Here is a 16,257-nt window from a genome sequence, read left to right as displayed (position 1 = left end):
TGCCCCAGCCCCAGCCAGTACCTGAGGACAACAGGAGTGAGGCAGCAGTTGTCTCTAATTTTCCCACCCTCAAGAGCAGACCTCTCACATGTGCAGGGTGTCCCACTGTCCTGCCCCCAGCGATGTGTGCTCCCCTCCCCATACAGTCTTCCCCCAACTTTCCCGGAATAAAGCAGGTACCGCTCCACCAGCATGCTGCCCCAAGCTCCATAGGAGCAGCCCCATTGAGCCTGATGCTCCCATAAATTGCCATTTTTTCACAGTCAGCACCAAACCCTGACTTATGTTGGTTTTTTTCTTTCCTCAGGGTGCAAAGGGGAACATGGGTGAGCCAGGCTCTCCTGGGCTGAAGGGTCGACAGGTGAGTTGTGGAAAGTCCACTCCCACCACAGCCTGCAGTGCTGCCCCTGTGTTAGCTGGGCCCGCATCTCTGCCGCGCTCGAGCTAACTCTCCGTGTCTTCTTCCCTTAAGGGTGACCCAGGTATTGAAGGTCCCATTGGATACCCTGGTCCCAAGGTAAGAATCCCATAGCCAGTGACTGAGCTCTTTGCATTTGCTGATTTTTGGTAAAGCAGGGGGATCACTGTTTCTCCCTCCCCACCTGCCCCTTTCCCACCACAGACCCCCAGCATGCTGCTGCCTCTGCTCCTGCTTATCTAACACAGCATTTTTCTTCTTTTCTTTTTGTCTAGGGTGTTCCAGGGCTGAAAGGAGAAAAGGTGAGAAAGAAGAGACCGAATGGCTGTCTGAGCACTTGGCAGGGGACGCGCACCTTTCTGTTGCAAAGAGGGAAAGTTTAGCTGTAAGGGGGAGAATAAAAACCCTATTAATATGTAATTGCAGACATGAGGAGGGATTTTGGAGACATCCCTAAGCCTGTCTCCTTCAGTCATTGCTCATGATCTTGTGAAGTGTTGATGTTTTTGCTGAGCTAAATGGATGGGAGGGATGTAGGCAGACTGTCTGACTCTTGTTCTCTTCTTCCCCCAGGGCGAGATTGGATCCGATGGACGGAGGGTAAGAAAGGGCATTTTCCAACTTGCATGCTGTTCCAGCTACCAACCCCTGAGTGTGTATTAACAGATTGCTGATCCCTCTTCTTTTCCCCCTTGACCTCAGGGTGCCGCTGGTTTGGCAGGCAGGAACGGCACTGATGGACAAAAGGTAACAGCACCGGGAGAACCCTGGAATGTTGCTCCTGATATTTCATTTCTTTACCCCCACCTTGTCCCTGCAGGTTGTTTTGTTTATCCCATTCTGCACACTAGCTTTTTGTTCTGACTGAGGTTTCTATGAACTTATTTGCACATTATTCTGCCTGTCCTGTAGAAATATTTGAGCTAGCTGGAGATGAATTTATTCAGGTCACGGAAGCACTACCTCTTCGTCAGCAAGCTCTCTGCAGGAACTAGATGTGTAACACGGCCAGTCCTGCTGCAAGAGGTGATATGGCAAGATCACCTGGGTGTAGATATCTCATCTTGAGTATTAGTGACCCCTACAGGACACGTACACAGAAAATTTTGCAGAAATTTGGTTTTCAAGGCAGTTCATCAGAGAATCTGAAATGTCATGTCTAAGCTACTGCTTGTTCTTAATATTAAAGCCCTAAAACCAGGTTCAAGTACCTTGTAGCAAAGTCCCTGAAATCCTCTGTCCCCTCTGTAGTGAGTGTAGAGGGCTGCGACGTCCATTAGCTCTGCATGCCACGCAGACGTACCACAGCAGGATAGCCTAATTTGAGATTAATTCAGCTGGCTTTGTCTGCTGGCCAGCACACAGTTTTGCTCTGCACTTTCTCATATACCCAGCCAAGTATATCTGTGAGATAATACCAGTTCTTCTTCCCACTCCTCAAATGCCTGCTGAAGCTCTAAAACACTAAAGTCCTTCCGTACCCACCACTGTCTAGCCAGGGGGAGCTAAGTACTGCTGGCAAAGCCGTTTCAGGGCGCAGAACAAGGTGGTCACTGCTCTCACAGCATCTGTCAGGCAATGTGGTTACTGCAGACCTGAGCTGCTCTGACGCGAGATGCATGACAGAGGACCAGTGCAACCATGGGCGTGAGTGACCACCAAATCCAGCCTCAAGGGATGTGTCCATCACCCAGGACACGTGTGCGGGGTGAGCATGCTTGAATTCCCACCAACAGCCATGCTGCCACTCAGGGCTTTTAGACTATTTTCTCCACTTTCATTTGTCTCTGTACATCACACTCCTGTTTAAGGTGTACACTTGCTATTTATTCTCTAGCTGATGACGGGTATGGTCAGCAGATGATATTAAAATTAGTAACTGTTAACAAGAAAAGCCCTATTTTCCCTTCAGACACCTACAGTTTCTCTGTCTTTTTCTTTTGAATGCTATCTCTCCAGGGCAAGCTGGGGAGAATTGGGCCACCAGGCTGCAAGGGAGACCCCGGTGACAAGGTAGGAACACTTTACTCTCTGATTCAGCACCTCAGTTGTGTAGCTGCTGAATGAGTTGCACATATAGAAAGATGGCCAACAAGAGGTTACTGGCCCATTTTCCCACTGATTGCATGATCTGATCCCAGGCCTGGGATCCCCGGAATGGGGAGCACAGCCTGGGGTTTTTTGTGCCTCCTTTCCATGGGCAAGTAAGCCAGGATCCTCCATTGTCCCTCGTCTCCACACAGAGAGGAGGACCTGCTCCTTTCTTCAACACTAGCAACAAGCAAAAACTATTTTAGTCTCTAGAGCAACTTTCTAAGCCAGTTGATTAATTCTGCAGGGAAAGTGCATATTGTTGCCACTGCAAAATGTGTGATTCTTTGTCCTTTCCCTCCCTAGGGCCCTGATGGCTACCCAGGAGATGCAGGAGACCAAGGTGAAAGAGGAGATGAAGGCATAAAGGTATAAGTGCTCTGAACAGTGAGCAGAGAGTGTGGGCAGAGGCCACCAGTGGGGACAGCTAAACACCATTGCCTGTATTTACTCTTAAATTCTTTGCTACTCATGGAGCCCATACGCTCTGGGATACAGGAGCAGAGGGTAGAGTCTTGCTGGCCCTGCTCCTTGGTGCGTGTAAGTGGTGCACAACAACATGCTGATGATTATGCAAGCAATGACCATTGCTCTCTGGCTGTTTTAGGGAGATCCTGGCCGGCCTGGTCGCAGTGGACCCCCGGGACCTCCAGGAGAAAAAGGAAGCCCGGTAGGTTCATGCAACATTCAGATGTCTGCATTGTCTTACCAGGAGGGTCTGCTCCATGTGGCGTTTAAAAGATGGGTAAATGGGGTGCTTAGAGATATGGTTTAGTAGTGGACAGGTTTGGTTGGACTCGATCTTAAAGGTCTTTTCCAACCAAATGATTCTATGATTCTATGACATGTAGGTATGGTGGGTGTGTGGAAACATAACTTGTGTGCTCATACATACATCTGCTGAAGGGTGGACTGCTTGACACAGGACAAGAGGGGGTGTGTGTAGTGCGCCTTATTAAAATTAGTAACTGTTAACAAGAAAAGCCCTATTTTCCCTTCAGACACCTACAGTTTCTCTGTCTTTTTCTTTTGAATGCTATCTCTCCAGGGCAAGCTGGGGAGAATTGGGCCACCAGGCTGCAAGGGAGACCCCGGTGACAAGGTAGGAACACTTTACTCTCTGATTCAGCACCTCAGTTGTGTAGCTGCTGAATGAGTTGCACATATAGAAAGATGGCCAACAAGAGGTTACTGGCCCATTTTCCCACTGATTGCATGATCTGATCCCAGGCCTGGGATCCCCGGAATGGGGAGCACAGCCTGGGGTTTTTTGTGCCTCCTTTCCATGGGCAAGTAAGCCAGGATCCTCCATTGTCCCTCGTCTCCACACAGAGAGGAGGACCTGCTCCTTTCTTCAACACTAGCAACAAGCAAAAACTATTTTAGTCTCTAGAGCAACTTTCTAAGCCAGTTGATTAATTCTGCAGGGAAAGTGCATATTGTTGCCACTGCAAAATGTGTGATTCTTTGTCCTTTCCCTCCCTAGGGCCCTGATGGCTACCCAGGAGATGCAGGAGACCAAGGTGAAAGAGGAGATGAAGACATAAAGGTATAAGTGCTCTGAACAGTGAGCAGAGAGTGTGGGCAGAGGCCACCAGTGGCGACAGCTAAACACCATTGCCTGTATTTACTCTTAAATTCTTTGCTACTCATGGAGCCCATATGCTCTGGGGTCTGGATCCCATCACCAGATACAGGAGCAGAGGGTAGAGTCTTGCTGGCCCTGCTCCTTGGTGCGTGTAAGTGGTGCACAACAACATGCTGATGATTATGCAAGCAATGACCATTGCTCTCTGGCTGTTTTAGGGAGATCCTGGCCGGCCTGGTCGCAGTGGACCCCCGGGACCTCCAGGAGAAAAAGGAAGCCCGGTAGGTTCATGCAACATTCAGATGTCTGCATTGTCTTACCAGGAGGGTCTGCTCCATGTGGCGTTTAAAAGATGGGTAAATGGGGTGCTTAGAGATATGGTTTAGTAGTGGACAGGTTTGGTTGGACTCGATCTTAAAGGTCTTTTCCAACCAAATGATTCTATGATTCTATGACATGTAGGTATGGTGGGTGTGTGGAAACATAACTTGTGTGCTCATACATACATCTGCTGAAGGGTGGACTGCTTGACACAGGACGAGAGGGGGTGTGTGTAGTGTGCCTTGACCTCTCTTCTGACAAACTTTATTTCTTTTTCTTCTCCAAGGGACTTCCAGGCAATCCTGGAGCTCAAGGGCCTGCTGGAACTAAGGGAAGAAGAGGTGAAACAGGACCTCCTGGACCCAAAGGAGAGCCTGTAAGTGTCTGAATAGCTCTCTGCACAGTGGGCACACCATGGGAGCCTGATACAATTTCATGGATGAGCTCTGAGAAACTGCCCCATTTAGCCTGCCTGCCCTGCCTTCTGCATCCCAAAAGATGTGCAGATGCTGGTCTCCTTGTCTCCCCCATCTTCACAGAGCAGTACTTCCATAATCCTAAGCCTTATGTTTACCATTTCACCTTAGAGAAGCATCCTGTATTCCTACATAACCACAAATGCCTCTGTGGATGCCCAGGGACCCTTTGGCTGTACTCTTGCAATTTCCCCAAATGTCTGGCTTCTCACAGAATCTCACAGAGTCAAAATCTGGTGGCTGTTATGGTAGAGCTCTCTGAAAAGGGCAGCATCACCACACTGATGGTGCCACACAGACCCAAGCTAATGTGGTGGGGCACTGCAAAATTTGGGGAGTGAGTTGGAGGTGATGTTCCCTGGCAGAACACAGCAGTATGGCTCCATCAGCACCAAGAGGCCAGAGCCCAGTCAGCTTGTGTCCTTCTGCAAAATCTGGTGGGGAAAGGAACGCTGGATGAGCTGGGAGTAAAGCAGTTCAGGGAATGAACCATGACTGTTTGTGGTCATTGCTGTGACCACCCTCCTGAAAGAATAGTCTGGCTGTGGCCAAAGGTAAGATCCCCCAAGCAATGCTAGCATGGGCATCCCTGCCCCCCTGCTGCCAGGCGCATGCTCACTAAGGAGACAAGGAGATGTCTCTTGGGCCAGGAAAGAGACAGCAAGGCAGCCAGGCATCACTGCTCAGGTAGCTTCCATCTTTGCATCCTGTTTATGTGACTTCCTGTGTCTGCCAAGGGTCGACGTGGAGATCCAGGGACGAAAGGCAGCAAAGGCACTCCTGGGGCCAAAGGAGAAAGGGTAAGTAAAGCAACTGCCCAAACCATTGCAAATGAGCCCAAGATGCACAGGACTGGTGTACGTGATGCGCTACTGCCCAGCCATGAGGTGTCCATCCCAGTGGGCTCTGCATTTGTGCTGTGCTCCCCCTGTGTCCACTGCCTGCCCTGGTGGTAGCAGGTACAGCCTCCTCTTCCAGGGCTTGATCCAGAGAGGGGATGAAGGGCAGCAAAGCTTGAGGCTGAGATGTGTTCAGAAGGCACACTGCCCTGATACTACATTTGAAGCCAAGAAACACCAGATTTGAGAAAAGCATCATGCCTCCTCACTCCAAGAATCACTGCCATACACACATGGAACACTGGAGACATCCCTGACCAGGAATATCTTTACCCTCCTCACAGGGAGATCCTGGTCCAGAGGGTCCTCGTGGCCTGCCTGGTGAGGTTGGAAGCAAAGGAGCAAGGGTAAGCATGAAGCAGGGGTTGGTGAGAGCCAGGAGGGAGGGAGAGCACTGCTGCCATGCAGGGCAGCTCACCTGGCCTTCTTCCTCATGCACACCTTCCTGTACCTGCCTCTGTACGTTCTTGTGTCTTGCTTTGATTTGCAGGGAGACCAAGGACTGCCAGGACCCAGAGGCCCTTCAGGTGCTGTGGGAGAGCCAGGCAAGATAGTAAGTCATCCTGGGGAACCTGTGTGACCATGTCCTCCCTCTGCAGTGAGAGTGTGCCCTACTGATGTAAGGTGGCTGCACCATCCCTCTCAAGAGCAGCCTGCCTGACCTTTTCTCAAGGAGGGTAAAAACTAGCCCAGAGGCCCCAGCTAGCACTTGAGGCAAGGAGAAATCACAAGATCCAGGTGTCCCTGCTTTCCATCACTCTTGGTCCTAGATGTTCCCATGACAATATGAAAGGGACCGTCAGAGGGGTTCACGGAGAAGGGAAGATGGGGCTCCCCGGGTGCCCATTTGTCCTGAGTCTGTGGTTATTCCAACACCCCACTGTGGCAGTAGTGGCTCTGCAGGACACAGAAACCCAAGTGCTGAATCAGTCACTATCACAGTAAACTCATTGGGAGGGGAGATGGTCCTGCAGCATCATCTCAAGAGCTGGTTTCTCCAGCATAATCCTCTGTGCGGCCGAGAAGCTGCAGGGGACATTCTCACCTGCTCCCTATCCTGCAGGGATCGCGTGGGGACCCTGGTGACTTGGGCCCAAGAGGTGACACCGGACCACCAGGACCAAAGGTAAAGTCCCTGAATGCAACTCTATATTTGAAAGGGTATTTTTGTGTGCTTTTTTTGGGGGGGGGAAAAAAAAAAAAGGCAGTTTCCACTGCAGAAACTTGTGTGCCTTGGAAACTGAATGGCTCAAACCTGAGCCTCCCTATGGGGCAGAGATGTAGGTCTTGCTTTGGCCAAGGCAGCTCTGATTACATCCCTCACCCTGCACAGATTCAGGGATGTCCCTGGCATGTGGCATCCCCAAGACCCTGCAAAGCCTTGCTCCACACAGCTGTTCCCAATGTTTCAGGGCCAGCTGCAGAAGTCATGGCTCCTGGTACTGCCTCATCCTGAGAGGGGAAGAAAGCGGCTCTGGCTGTTGCTGGCATTGCCAGGTCAGAAAGGCTGGGTTTGGTTTCTGACAGGTCATTTTTTTTCTACCAAAGGGCGACAGAGGCAGACCTGGTTTTAGCTACCCTGGACCCAGAGGACCGCAGGTAAGTATGCCTCATCCAGCACAGACACACGTACTGCAAGGAAGCCTCTTTTGGTGGAGGTTGCTGTTGGAGCTGAGCAACCTGGGAGGAGGAGGAAGAAAAATTATCAGGGTCACAAAAAGGTGAAACCCGCAAAGGGTGCAAGGACTCAACCTGGCTGCAGCTCCATCAGCCTTGAGGCAGAGGTGCTGGGAACCCCAGCCTCAATTATGGTGATGGGGAGGTGGCTGCATCCACTGTCAGCCTGAAGCTACACTGCTGTTCAGCTTTGTGCCCCTTCACTGCAGACTTCGGATGTATGCGTGCACAGTGGGGGGCTGGTAGTAGTCAGGTGCTGACCTCTCTCTCTTCGCAGGGTGACAAGGGTGAGAAGGGGCAGCCAGGACCCAAGGTGAGTGTGTTTGTTTCCATCACCTGTTTTTTGTACTGATTGAAATGCCAAGTAGCTGTCGGCCAACTCTCCAAGTGCATGGCCAAGGAGCCTGTCCTGCTGGCAGCTGCCCTGGCTATTCTGTGCAGCTGTGGAGCCTGGGTGTATCTCCCAAGCCCATCTCCTTTTGAAACCATCTGGAATATGCTCAGCGAAACTTCTTTATTCTTAGCTAATGTCTATGTAAACATCGTTTATTTGCTCTGCGCTGAGCTGCTGGTTTAGAGGGTGCTCTCCCGGGTCAAGGAGGCATGTGTTTTTGATGGGCTTATAGCAGTAGTGCCTCTGCTTGAGCACATCCAGATGTGCTCCATGTTGGATCTCTTTCTTCTTCCTTCGAGTAGGGAGGAAGAGGTGAGCTTGGACTAAAAGGAGTGCAAGGGACCAAAGGAGAGAAGGGGGAACCGGTAAGCAGACTTCCTGTACTGCCCATGGGGCCAGCGTCCCTTTCCCGCACCTCTGCCAGGTGTGCTGGGGCCGGCACTGCCCACTATCCGTGGCAGGCTGGTGACTGCGCTTAGCAGAGCTGTGCCTGCCGATGGGGCCAGGAGGAGACCCAAACACCAGCAGCTGCACCGCCAGCCTTGCCAGGGAAATATTTGACCCTTCTTTGCTTCTTCCTCAGGGTGATCCTGGCCCAGGAGGTGAGCCCGGACCCCGCGGTCCAACTGGTGAAGCAGGCCCAGAGGTACAGTATCATGCCATCATGTCTGAGCAGATACTGCAGCTCCCTCCTCTCCTCCCCACTTCTCCTTCGTACTCTAAAGCCCAGAGAACCCCAGTGGCCCACAGGGCTTGCTGGCAGGGGGAATATCTGCCAGATGTGTCTGCTGGCTCCCAGCGAGTCTTTCCTACCCTTCCCATGGCAGACCTCTGCAAAAAGCCATGTTTTTGATGGCTCTGACATCTAGTTCCCAAAAAGGGAACTCGGGAAAACTGTGCCTGAAATCCCTATGTTCTTCTCACAGGGGACTCCCGGCCCACCAGGAGATCCTGGCCTGACTGTAAGTAGCACTGCTCTGCAGCCACCAGTGCTCTTCCTCCTGGGGCAACCATGGCTTTGCCGTGCACAGCCTGAGGACAAAACAGGGCATCAGGTCCTGCTGCTGCCTGGCAGATGTGGCCTGTGGCTTCCCATGGGAGCCGAGGAGAGGGGGCCAGCTGGGTGGGAATGGAAAGGGGAGCCTTTCCCTTAGAGGGGATGGATGCTGTGTAAGGGGAGGGAGGCATTCACACTGCACCCCTTTGCTGGCAGGACTGCGACGTGATGACCTACGTGCGAGAGACGTGCGGATGCTGTGGTGAGCAGACCATCACCTCTCCCCAGGGCAGGGGAATGAACACTTGAGGGATGGGGAAAGGGGGTCACCAGAGGCTGCCTTCTTCTTTAGGAGCTCCCTTGAGGGAGCTCTGCCCTGTGAGCTGCCCTTTGCACTGCGCTGCGGTGGGCTCTTTGCTGCACTGCGTAGCACTGCACCCTGCAGAGGAGACACCACAGGAAGTCCTTCCTTGCTCACCCTGGTCCCAGCCCACCACTGAGGGCAGTGAAACTGCAGGGGCAGTGTGGCTTACCTCCCAAAATTTAGCTCTACCATTGTGGGAGCAGTGAGCTATAATATAGAGTGGCATGGTCCAGATGATAGTATAGAGTGTATTACACAGCAAGATTAAAAAGCTTTCTTTTGATATACGTCAACAGAAAGATGCATGTAAAATCCCCCCTATGCTGCTGTTTGTGGGCAGCACTGCAGGCCCTGTGGATGCTTGGTGTGATGCTAACTGCCTCCATCTTCCCATAGATGGTCTATTCTGCCCTTGTGGCTCTTGTTCCCACCCTTGTTGACCTTATTGTTTTCCTACTTCTGTTCCTCTCCCCAGACTGTGAGAAGCGCTGTGGTGCCCTGGACATCATGTTCGTCATAGACAGCTCGGAGAGTATTGGCTACACCAACTTCACCCTGGAGAAAAATTTTGTTGTCAATGTGGTCAGCCGGCTGGGCTCTATTGCCAAGGACCCCAAGTCGCAGACAGGTCTGGACTGTGTGAGGACAGAGTGGGGCACAGGGAAAACAAAGGATCTTGGATCCCTCCATCTTCCACATTTGTAGCTGCCCTGGGCTGTAATCCATCTGTCCAGCATTTTCGCAGCCATTTCTGCTCTTCCCCCTTTTTTTCCTGGCTTTGTAGGCCAATCAGGCAGCTCTTTGCTGATATGAAATTTTGCTGACTTTCTCCACTTTTCACTGAGGATGCAAAGCCAAGTAACATGATGCTTCATTGGCAGGTGCCCGTGTTGGGGTGGTGCAATACAGTCACGAGGGGACCTTCGAAGCCATCAAGCTTGATGATGAGCGCATTAATTCACTATCGAGCTTCAAGGAAGCAGTGAAGCGCCTGGAGTGGATCGCTGGAGGCACCTGGACGCCCTCTGCCCTTCAGTTTGCCTACAACAAGCTCATTAAGGAAAGCAGGCGAGAGAAAGCCCAAGTGTTTGCTGTGGTGATCACAGATGGGCGCTACGACCCCCGGGATGACGACAAGAACCTAGGGGCTCTTTGTGGTGGAGATGTAGTCGTCAACACCATTGGCATTGGAGACATGTTTGATCAGCCAGAACAGAGTGAGACCCTGGTGTCCATCGCCTGCAATGAACCCCAGCGAGTCCAGAAGATGAGGCTCTTCTCAGACCTGGTGGCAGAGGAATTCATTGACAAGATGGAAGATGTGCTCTGCCCAGGTCTGTACCTGTCCTTGCACAGTTCTTACTGGATATGGAGTTTTCACCCCCAAGGTTTGGGGTGGGGGGCATGTATGGTGCATTGCCATGATTACAGAGGCACTGTGTCCCAGCAGGTTGGCCAGTAGCTTATAAGCTGGGTCATTCATGGTGGGGGATGACCTTTATGCAGCCCTGGATAAACAGTCCTTCCTCAGATACAGGCCAGCCTTTTGGGGCAGTCCTTTGGTGTCCTTTCCCCTGTAAGAGACCTTACCCTGCCACCCTGACTCTGCAAGCCGTGAAGGGAGATGGCAGCACATCACTCAGTTTTCATCGTTTCTTTTCCTTCCAGATCCACAGATTGTCTGCCCTGAGCTTCCCTGTCAGACAGGTAAACATTACAAGTAGCTTCATGCCACCTGCACAGAGTGGTAGGTCTGGGGGAGAGTGCACAAGGCTGAGGAGTGGGAGGGGTGTGTGCAATCCTGTTCATTCCCTTTGGATGGCTGGGAAATAGCATCACTTACATGAGGAGAGGCTCCAGGGTTTCACCTCCTGCTTTTTTCCTGCCTCTCTGACTTCTCTGCACAGGTAGGTACAAGTGCACCGTGTTAGTGCACCAGCATGGCTCAGCCCTGAAATTTCTCCCTCTCCCAGTTCCTGTGAGCCACCAGGTTTTGACTGCCAAACTCAGCAATTACTTTCTCACTTGTTCCATGTCTCTATTATACATCAAGTCAAAACCCTCTTGCTAAACTCTCCCACCAGCTCTCACATGACCTTCAAAACACAGAGCCCAACTTGCAGCACTGGGCAGGACGCTCCTTGAGAGTGACAAGGGCAGAGCAGGGAGTAGGGGCCGTTTGGAAAATTACACCATAGTGGACCCAAAGCTTTGGCTTCTCTAACACTGGCTGTATTTAATTAACAATTAACTCTGGGTGTTGGATTAAAGGAAAAAGGCTGTAAGGATCCTCTGGTATAAAGGAGACAGCAGCTGCTTGCTGCAGGTAGCTTTACTTGATCATGTTTTGCTTGTTAAGGGGTAGATCTGCAACCTGAATTCCTAGAGATCCTGTCTGCCTGAGTTGCTGTGCCTGTTTAAATACAATAGATGCACTGTTTGCTGATATACACAAAGCTTATAGTGATCAAAGTTTTGCCAGTTCTTGCAATTTTTATCTCTACTCTTGCCGTGAATGTTTTTGTCAAAGTCCCCGGCTTCAACTCAGTATTATACAGAATCTCAAATTTCATTTTCAAAGAAGTCCCTTTGTTTCCATACAAAACAAAGGAAAACTGGTCCCAGGATGCTCAGAAATCTGAAGACAGAAAAGCTATAATTATTCCCATGTAAAATCTCTCACTAGTATTTTGAGTATTTGCACCTGGTCATGCAGAGAGCACAATGTCCAGCTGTGATGTTGACCTATCCATACAGGCTCCTCTGCAGTGTCCTGTGAGGAGCTTGGTCCTGCGGATCTGTGCACAGGGAGGTGACTTCCCCATGCCACACTGGTGACTGCTCAGGTGTCTTCAAAGATTTTGGTCTTTGCAGCCTTCCCGTTTCTGAGGAACACTGCAGGAGAGAGGCTGACCCAAGCAGTGGTGCACTCATATTCTCCTAGGCTTGGGCCATCAAACCCCTCCAAAGCAAGGTGAAGTTGGCGGTCCTATCCCTGTAGTGCACTTGGGTGCTTCTATTCCTGATGCAAGGTGAGAACAGTTTGCTGGTACCTGACAGTCCTGGGGACCAGAACAGAAATGGCTTGAAGAGGCATCTGAGGGGGTTTCCACTTGGGCAAATCCCTCAAGCCATGCTCTAGGCAGTCCAGATCAAGTGCAGGCCCTACACCTGTGCCCCAGAGGACATGGGAGGTAGAGGAATGTGGCTGGGTAGATGGGGGCTTCCTGTACAGTACACCCATCTCAACATGGGCAAAAGTTGTCCTGGTGTGCAAGGATCTGTGCTAGGCCTGGTAGATCAAGTTTTAAGTGATACTCAGGGACCTTTGGGCAAAGCGCCTTCCACCTGCCGCACTAGATGGTCCATGATGCATTGCTGTCATCATTTAGAAGGATTTGCAACGATCACACTTGCCTAGTGGCAAGGGAACATGTTGGATGGAATGTGATATAAGGCATGTGACAGGGCCTGGGGCTTCTCTAGTCATTTTCCTCTGGTTCTCCGAGAACATTTCAAGATTTGGTGCCAATTCACATGTAAACCCTTTGGATGGAGGTGGTGCCCTTCGCAGGGTATGTGAGGGAGCTTTGTGCACATCCAATGCGTGTGTCCAGTCGTAGACAGGCCAGATAGGTTCAGGTCAGGGAGGCAGCTACACCCAGCCCTGTTTTTGGCCCCATGGCTGCAAGAGTTGCAGTCCTTGGCACTTTAAGGAGCAAATCAATTTGTCATGCCAGGTACCCCAGCTCCAGCCTGGGTATTGTCCCAGAGAAGGACAGGTATTACATACAGCCCGGCTTCCTTCGTGCTGCCTTGCAGAGCCAGGCATGTCACCACATCAGGTTCACATCTGCAGCTAAAGGTGTGCTGCCTCACTGCTTTGCCTAAGGAAATCCAGGTTTTCCTGCTTTCAGGGCACACCCTTGTCTCCCTGGTACTGCCCATCAATTACTGCTTCCCCTGGTGCTAACAGGATGCTGGAGTGTTAAATAGGTTAAATACTGGGCAAATCTGAACTGACTGCTTGCTTCAATAGAAACCGCATGACACTCTGTAATGCTCTTTCTAACCCATGCAAAAGGCTTTGCTTTGAGCTTTGGGATGTTACCTGAATTTAAGTTGAGCACAGCCAGGTGGAGATGGAGGCTCTCAGGGTCCTGACTAGTCCAGACACCACGCAGGAGCATTGCACACCGCAGGGCAGTGACTCTAGCCAAAGCTCAGTGGGCTGAGTGCCAGACAAGGAGTTCACATAATGCTGTACCTTAGATGTCTTTCTGGCTGTACAGCATCATATGTACAGTTTGCACATAGCAGAGTCCAAAGCTATGTGATGGCTGAATCCCATACACAGAAAGAAGCTGGACCCTGTGGCCCTCTTCCTGAGCACTGTTCTTTCTCCATCATGCCTATGCTGGATGAGTGGGAAGGAACTGGGCAGTTAAGGTTTCATGCCATTTTCTGAGGTCTCTTGGTTGATGTGTGATTGATTTTGGCACAAATCCCATGGTTCCTCAGACATAAAACTGGCAGAAAGATTTAAAATCTGGCTTTGGTCTTTACTTCTCTGTCCCTCATTAGCTCTGTTCTTCTCTGGTGCACTGCACGTCAGAAAGCCAGGTAGCATTCAGAGACACAGCCATTGCTGGCAAGCCCTGAAAATATTCTTTTGACGCTCACTTGCAGATGACAGGAACCCTGGGAACGTAAACCCACTTATTTTCCGCCCCATGGAAGAGGGAGTCAACATAAATTTCCCCAGCACCATACATTCGATCGCCCAGTTCCTAAACTCCACGCGGGAAACCCAGGACCCCAGCATGTACAGCCAGCTGGTGGCCACTTTGGCCTTTACCGCCGAAAAAGCCAAGTTTGCCACTGGAAATGAGCGGCAAGAGTGGATGGACTTGTTCATTGACACCTTCAAAATGGTGCACAGCGAGATTGTGGGGGACCCAGAAACCGTGCTAGGGCTTTGCTGACATCTCTGTTAGACATTGCATGAAGCAGGTGGAGGCAGAGGTTGAGCGGAGGTAGTAATTGTCTTTCCTCAACTGCCTGTTTGGCAGAGGGGACAGGTACATCGGTAGATGCTTTTAGTTTAGGAGAAACAGAAGCAGTATAATGGCTTGGTTGCGCTCAGCCGGGGATGTGACACAAGGGGCAATCCTCTCTGGGTTGGCTGGCTGATGAGCATGGCGGTTTTCTTCAGTGTTGTCAAGAGATGCTCTTGTTTTGCCCACTGCTTTTCTGCAGAGGAGCTCTGTTGCCTCGCTCTTCGAGCCAGCCATGCTGCTCCCCCCCGGCAGCCCTCCCATGCTCTCACCTTGCTCTGGTAGGCTAGTGCTTCCCAGCCCTCAGCCACGCACGAGCACCAGGCGCCACAAAGTAGACTGCTGGCACGCAGATGGCTGAGGGCCAGAGCGAGCCGCTCATTTGCAGAGAGCCTAACAATGTGCTTTTCCCCATGCCTTCCTATGTATGTATGAGCTGACTGCTTCTGAAGCATCTTCTGCATGGGTTACTATGAGGGCTCTCTTTGGTCCTGCAAATCACTGTGTGGCAAGACTGGCAAAACAAAGTGCATCTCCTTTCGCCACAGTGAGTGTCTCTGTACAACGATTTGATGGGCAGCTGGGGATATTGAGGGGGAAGAACAAACAGTATGGGAGAGGGGGCCAACCCTGGCTTTCCATTGAGAACACAAAAAAATGGGAGCGCTTCTCTCAGAAGCTGTATGAGCTCCCTCTGCCTTTTTCTCTGCTTCTACATTGGTGCTTCTTCTGTCTTAATTAGCAACATGTACCTGTTCATATCCAAGAGGTAGAGATTGTGTAGGACCAGGAAGTCCAAAGCAAAAACCCATGGCTGCACAGTCAAACCTCTGTGATACATTATGTGAGCTATTTAAAAGCAAGTATCTAAACTTGTAATATAACCCATTCAATCCATACCCAGTGCTAGTTTGGTATAGAGAGACTACAGACCCACCACTTGCACTGCGAGTATGGGTGTTTAGATGAGGAGTGATGTTTCCATGAGCTGCCCCTGGTTTTCACAGAAAGTCAGGCAGGTGACTGTCGTTCCTGCCTCCAGAATAACTACGGCCCTCTCAAGCTGGAAATGGCATTTCATGTGCAGACACAAGAGTAGAAGTGTTTACTGCTGGCAAGTGAATTTTGCAGCCTCTCTAACTGGCATGGTATTATTGCAATAAAGTATACCGAGCAAATGTCATATTTAATGGGCAGAAGGGAGATACACAGTCTTCAAAAATGTGATCGGACTGTAATGTTTCCAGGTGTGTCACGATCCACTATTGGGTTGAACAATTTGGCAGAGGTTAAACCCCCTTGCTTTCCAACCGACCTCAGATAATTCTGGGAGGTTGGAGGCGGCTGGGCTTAACTTCTGATTAACTCCAATATTTTATCGTGACTAGGTTCCTTTTACATTCTCGGAAACAGGATTAAGACTCAAAACGGAGTCAAGTGCCAAGTCACTTTATTCGGCCAACAATAAATGCGCGAGAGAAAAGCAGAGAAAGAGAAGAAAAGCGAGAAAGGGAAAGGGATGGGGAGAAACAAATGGCACAGGAGTGTTGCGATAGCTACCACCGTGGGTCTATGTGCTGTCCGTGCGGCCTGAGCAATCCATGCGGTCCGTGCGGCTGGTGCGGCCCGAGCAGTCCGATGCGCCTGATGTATCTTCAAATCTGCTGGAAGGTAGATGTTCCTGGATGCTCGCTCCCTCGTGGTCTCCACTGGTTCCCCTTTTATAGGGTTGTCTTCTTGCATAGTCAATGACTGTTTTGCATACCCACGCCTCCCACTCGGCAGCGGGGTGCATGCCCAGTACCGTCACTTGAGTATTCTCGGAAGTTCTAGGGGTTCCCAGCCCCCTCCCCACTGTCAATTGACTCTGGGCTCGGGCGCATGCACAGAGGACGGGTACTGCAAGATAACAGGACACACATTCCTGTGGGGTGGGACTCAATGGGCTGAAACTGCCCCACTCAGTTGCCGGGGT

At 50.9% G+C, this 16,257-nt stretch overlaps 1 protein-coding gene across 1 annotated transcript in view; it reads left to right on the top strand.

Annotated features, from left to right (window-relative positions):
- The window catches only part of COL6A2 (collagen type VI alpha 2 chain), a 25,475-nt gene that overhangs the window by 3,952 nt on the left and 5,266 nt on the right, over window positions 1-16,257 (top strand). The window contains exons 5-26 of the mRNA XM_035890268.1: window positions 308-361; window positions 473-517; window positions 694-720; window positions 992-1,018; window positions 1,121-1,165; window positions 2,378-2,431; window positions 2,816-2,878; window positions 3,117-3,179; window positions 4,705-4,794; window positions 5,632-5,694; window positions 6,078-6,140; window positions 6,284-6,346; window positions 6,857-6,919; window positions 7,342-7,392; window positions 7,748-7,783; window positions 8,167-8,229; window positions 8,448-8,510; window positions 8,791-8,826; window positions 9,078-9,123; window positions 9,701-9,853; window positions 10,107-10,559; window positions 10,894-10,932. Of these exons, the coding sequence (XP_035746161.1) occupies window positions 308-361; window positions 473-517; window positions 694-720; window positions 992-1,018; window positions 1,121-1,165; window positions 2,378-2,431; window positions 2,816-2,878; window positions 3,117-3,179; window positions 4,705-4,794; window positions 5,632-5,694; window positions 6,078-6,140; window positions 6,284-6,346; window positions 6,857-6,919; window positions 7,342-7,392; window positions 7,748-7,783; window positions 8,167-8,229; window positions 8,448-8,510; window positions 8,791-8,826; window positions 9,078-9,123; window positions 9,701-9,853; window positions 10,107-10,559; window positions 10,894-10,932 (1,660 nt within the window). The remainder of the gene's footprint in view (window positions 1-307; window positions 362-472; window positions 518-693; window positions 721-991; window positions 1,019-1,120; window positions 1,166-2,377; window positions 2,432-2,815; window positions 2,879-3,116; window positions 3,180-4,704; window positions 4,795-5,631; window positions 5,695-6,077; window positions 6,141-6,283; window positions 6,347-6,856; window positions 6,920-7,341; window positions 7,393-7,747; window positions 7,784-8,166; window positions 8,230-8,447; window positions 8,511-8,790; window positions 8,827-9,077; window positions 9,124-9,700; window positions 9,854-10,106; window positions 10,560-10,893; window positions 10,933-16,257) is intronic.

Source organism: Egretta garzetta, unplaced genomic scaffold (genome assembly GCF_000687185.1).
Source record: "Egretta garzetta isolate BGI_Z169 unplaced genomic scaffold, ASM68718v1 scaffold732, whole genome shotgun sequence".
NCBI lineage: Eukaryota > Metazoa > Chordata > Aves > Pelecaniformes > Ardeidae > Egretta > Egretta garzetta.
Note: the sequence above shows the minus strand (reverse complement) of the source record. Positions and strands in the feature narration are given on the sequence as shown.